Consider the following 5,160-nt stretch of genomic DNA (forward strand, 5'->3'; position numbering starts at 1 on the left):
TGGAACTCACTATGACGGGATTGCTCAGGTCCACGGGGTTACTGAAGGAGAGAGATATAAACAAACAACTTAGGTAAGTAATCATGAGCAGAATGGATCCAGTGGACTGGGACAGTAAGCAGTAGGGCAGTCAAAATGGCTGAAAACTAAATTTGAATTTTGTACTTAAATATGATCAAAATTCGAATTATATTCAAATTTAAAATGCATAATTTCAGTTAGGGTGAAGAAAAGCTTTTGCTTTCTCTCTTGAGGCCACAAGAGGGCGCATCGAGCAAAATATTACTAATGCACGTTTATTCAAAGCATAAGATAACATGACTATCTGTGAAAAAAAGTGCATAATGTTTAAAATAATGTTTATAAACCAAATTATAAAAAAACAGCATCATGTATGTATGCATACTTGCATAGTTTAATACAAAGGGCCGAAAGCCAATCGCACAGAGTACATTTTTCATTTAAAAACATGAGATGCAGTGGGATGGGGAAAAACCCTGCCATAAAGTCTCGAGACATGTTTTTTTAAAAGTTGAACTTGCATTCATTTTACATGGCTCTCTTGTGCAAGACGCGAGTGCAACGGTGATAGATGTCCCTCTAGAAAATGCAATAAATATGCGTGGTTTCAGTTTTGATGTAAACAAGATCTTCTCCGCATTGGTGTTCTCTTTTCCCGCAATATTTTGAATGAACAACGCAGCAGCACCATCTAGTGGCTTCAACTGGATATGCTAACAAAAACATTATAATGCAACGACATTTACATCGTCCTCGCATCTCGTGCACCACTGATAAGGCTGCCTCCTTAACTCACACCAAAAATTCTAATGCAGTCAGGTTTTGAACCTGCATTTCTGAACGCACAATGATTGTGTGTCACAAACAAGCGTCTTTCCCACTTTGTTCTGACTGAGCATATAAATAAATTCACCTAGACGTGCATTAACAATGAAAGGCCCAAAGTAAAAGCTATCAGCTAGAAGCATATATGGGTCAAAAACAAGACGTCCCATTTTGGTGTCTGCACCAAATTAAATTTACAAACAGGATTTCATATACATAGAAAGCTAAACTTTAATGTTTCAAACAACTTTTATGAAAAATACAGGTGAAACAATGTTTCATCGTCATTCAGCATAACAGATATTTAAGGAAAAATGAAACAACATACTTATTCTGACCTGCACTTATTAAAATATATAAAAGAATAAGTGATCATACTAAATTTTATTATATTTTAAATTAGATTAAAAATGTCTCGTTGACAAATGGGAAAAATCTAGTGGTTTGAAGGATAGTGGCAAAGAATGGTAAAGATTTAAAATTAGATTTTTATGGCTGCACTGGAATCCTTAAATAGTGTCTTTCAATGTCATCCAATGATTCTTGTTATAAATACGCCTGACAAGATTTTTTTGGTATATGAAATATTGTTACACAATGACATTTTAGTGCATGTAAAAAAATGTGTGATATTACTTTTTGCTCAGAAAAAAATAAAATAAATAAATACAAAGGACAAATTCTAATGTACAAACAAACAAATAAATGCTATATTACACATTTATTTATTTATTTGTATTTGACCTAGAGCATCACCTGCTCAATATTGTGCAGAAATGATATTCTGTATTGTCCCGGTTAAATAAACTATAAATAAAAGAACAGAAATAAAGCTGCAGCGATGATGCAGGCCTGCAGTACCTGGAAGTGAGAGCAGCGATGACTTTACTCCACTGCTCCACCACCGGAGGGTGATGTCTCCAGTTGGCCAGCATCTCTCGGGCCGTCTTCCAGTAGGGCGGCGTGGGGAAGCATCGAGTGCAGGCCAGGAACCAAACCTCAAACAGCACGCTGATCAACTTCTCTGCCAGCTTCTCTGCTATTCCACCTACAGGAGACACAACCAGCCATACCTGTCGTCTACACGTTCAGCACGATCAGCAGCACTAGTGGAACAAGGGCCATTCATTTTGACTTGTAGCCAGAGCTTTTGCTTAGAAAACAGCACTTTTAGACTAGAAAATGCACTTCATTAAAAAAAATTAAAAAAGCAGAAATGTGACCCTGGAGCACAAAACCAGTCATAAGGGTCAATTTTTCGTAATTAAGATTTATACATCATATGAAAGCTGAATAAATACGCTTTCCATTGACGTATGGTTTGTTAGGATAGGACAATATTTGTCTGAGAAGCAACTATTTGAAAATCTGGAATCTGAGGGTGCAAAAAAAAATCTAAATATTGAGAAAATCATCTTTAAAGTTGTTCAGATGAAGTTCTTAGCAATGCATATTACTAATCAAAAATTGAGTTTTGATATATTTACGGTAGGAAATTTACAAAATATCTTCATGGAACAATGATATCCTAATGATTTTTGGCAATTGCTACAAATATACCTGTGCTACTTAAGACTGCTTTTGTGCTCCAGGGTCACATATGTGCAGCTTGTTTTTGCTGAAATACTTCCTTACTGTATTATGGAGCTGCAAAGTCAAAATATGATTCAGAGATGCAACCAGGTAAGGGAGGAAAAAGGTGAGAAATTTGCGTGGATCGGGGGCTTGCTCCACACAGAATTTCTTTTAAAGATATTTGCTTTACATGCTCATTTGTAGTTACTTTAACGTATTTTGAAAAATATTTTGTATGACCTTATATGTCCAAAACTGTAATTGTTCACAAAAACACCACCAACAACAAATAAAATAATTTCTTAACATCTTGTTGCAAAATTTTACAAAAATCAAGATTGAATAAAATCCCATGTTATAAAAGATGAAGTGCTCTGCAGGCTATTTAAGACAATATTGGTTGATTACACGGCAATGCTGACCTAAAATGCTAAATGTGCCCTCTCTCTCTTCACCGTTCCCACATCTCAGACCTCAAATACATACAATATTACCCTTTTTAGACATAGTTTTTAAAGTAAGGCGTAAAGAAAATACTATACAAAACTTATTGAAACAACCAAAAAATTAAATTACTAACTTTTTAAGACTAGTCTAAATAGTTTATGCAACCGGGCCCAGTTCTTTATTTACCCTTGAAAGACCCCGCCCCCTCGTGAAAACACTTTCTCATTGGATCTAAGCAAATCTCATAGGTGACCTATTTTGATTTTAAAAAAGTGAGTTATTACTGAAAGGTGAGGAGTTTGCATCTATGAATGATTGGTTGATATTTTTTTGCATATGAAAACAATTAAAACAACAAAAAGTAAAAACAACTTTTCAACATGTCATATAAATCTGATTATGTATGGTTGATAAAAAAAAACAGAATTTTACACATTTCTGCACTCGTTATCTTAAAACAGGAAACACAATTACATCAGAGGAGGTTAATTTGCATACTGCACACAAAATGCAGTTTGTTTAGATGCAAAGCGTGCACATTCTCTCATTTGTTTGTCAGTCAATGTAAGGTCTAGTTAAATCTATTTTAGAGGGAAACATCACTGTGTTTGACATACACACCTCCCACAGTGGGCGGGGCCAGTAGCGTGTCATTGATGCGCAGCAGGAAGAGCAGCAGCACCTCCCAGGTCTCTCTGGCCATGCCGTTCGAGTCACGTGCCAACTTCTGCACGGCAGACAGCACTTGCTGACACAATTTAAAGTGCACCAGGCTGAAGTGCTCTGGTCTGAAAGAAAGCAGCAAGAATATTCAAAATCAGAAAGCACAAACAGGAAGTGCTACACTTACTAGACAGAACACAAGCCTATCATCACATGCTCAAATCCAAAAATAATATTGTTAATGTTCTAGGAGAGCCATTTCATCAGAACAAAACTAATTATTATCTTTTTCAAAGATAATCATTAAAAAGTTTAAATGTTTAATCATTTTAAGGAGATTTCTAATACATATAATAGGTATTAGTATATTAAAAGTATAATAGTACACTATATAAAACATTGTGGAAAAGGAAGCATTTATGTAATGTCATTACACATTTCTGCGCTATTATCCTAAAATAGGAAACACAATTATAAATAAAATATTCTTTCATCAAATAGCAGTATGAGGGAATTTTTTTTGTTACATTTTTTGTTGAATTTTTTTTTAAATATATATTTTTAATTCTATCTATCTATCTATCTATCTATCTATCTATCTATCATTGTTTGAGCTGCAATAGACATTTTTTCATTAAACTGCATAAAACATACAAAATAATTGTTTTTTATTTTATGAGATATTAAGTGGACACCGCTCATTGAAATAAACGTTACAACATCAATGAAGCATAATAATGTTTGAAATTATTGTTGCATACTGTGCAATGTTTCCCATACTATTATCCAAAAAATATATTTATATACTGTAGGTACTGTACAGTACAAAGAGTGCAGTATGCAGTGTTCATCAATGCAGTCACGGAACAGTTTGGTGCACAGTGCATCATGGGTAATTAAAACCATAGGCCGAACACACCTGGGCAGGAAAAGGTTGTGCAAGTGTTTGAGGATGGTTTGGACGTAGAGGTTGGGCTCTTTGATGATGGGCTGGGGTATAGAGTCTCGTGGAGACACCAGGGCCATTATCCAGTCAGTGTAGACATCCACACACAACTTAACCGTGTCTCCATCCAGCGGGAGCGTCAGGCCGTAACACAGCACCTCCATGGTCCATTTCACCTGAGGAGGACAGCACAGCATTAGATGGAGTAATGACTACCTAAACCGGTTTGAGATGGATCAACAATGCTTGAGCTTGAGGTTTGATGACTCCCTCATGCATGTTTGTGAGTGAAACACACTGGTTCTGTCAGCAGGAAACAGAACAGCACTGCATTCAACGGATCTGCCTTTTTGTGCAATTATATTCCAAACAGCATCAGTCACCATGGGCGGCAATGAGCTGGATCAGAGGTCAGAAAAAAGGCCAAGAGGGAATGAACAGGATTTCCTCTCCTCTTATCACAGTACACAGAAGCCTACAGGAACCACACGCACAATGCAATGGAAGTCAGTGCAAGACACACACACACACACACTCAAAACTGCTGGCAATTTTTGAATTTCATAAAACACCATTTTGTATGTTTTTTTAAGCCTTTTGTTTTACGGGAACATAGGAAGTGTCCTCATAAACCATGTTTATGTTTTGTAGTACCCATGTCATTATACACATTTGTGTCCTCA

General features: G+C 36.0%; 1 protein-coding gene across 1 annotated transcript in view; it reads right to left on the reverse strand.

Annotated features, from left to right (window-relative positions):
* LOC107553898 (Ral GTPase activating protein non-catalytic subunit beta) overlaps positions 1-5,160 on the reverse strand; it is a 51,186-nt gene that overhangs the window by 36,637 nt on the left and 9,389 nt on the right. Inside the window, exons 5-6 of the mRNA XM_016236248.1 lie at positions 1,603-1,894; positions 11-41 (exon numbers count right to left, since the gene is read on the reverse strand). Coding sequence (XP_016091734.1) covers positions 11-41; positions 1,603-1,894 — 323 coding nt within the window. The remainder of the gene's footprint in view (positions 1-10; positions 42-1,602; positions 1,895-5,160) is intronic.

Source organism: Sinocyclocheilus grahami, unplaced genomic scaffold (genome assembly GCF_001515645.1).
Source record: "Sinocyclocheilus grahami isolate Dianchi unplaced genomic scaffold, SAMN03320097.WGS_v1.1 scaffold485.1, whole genome shotgun sequence".
Lineage (NCBI taxonomy): Eukaryota > Metazoa > Chordata > Actinopteri > Cypriniformes > Cyprinidae > Sinocyclocheilus > Sinocyclocheilus grahami.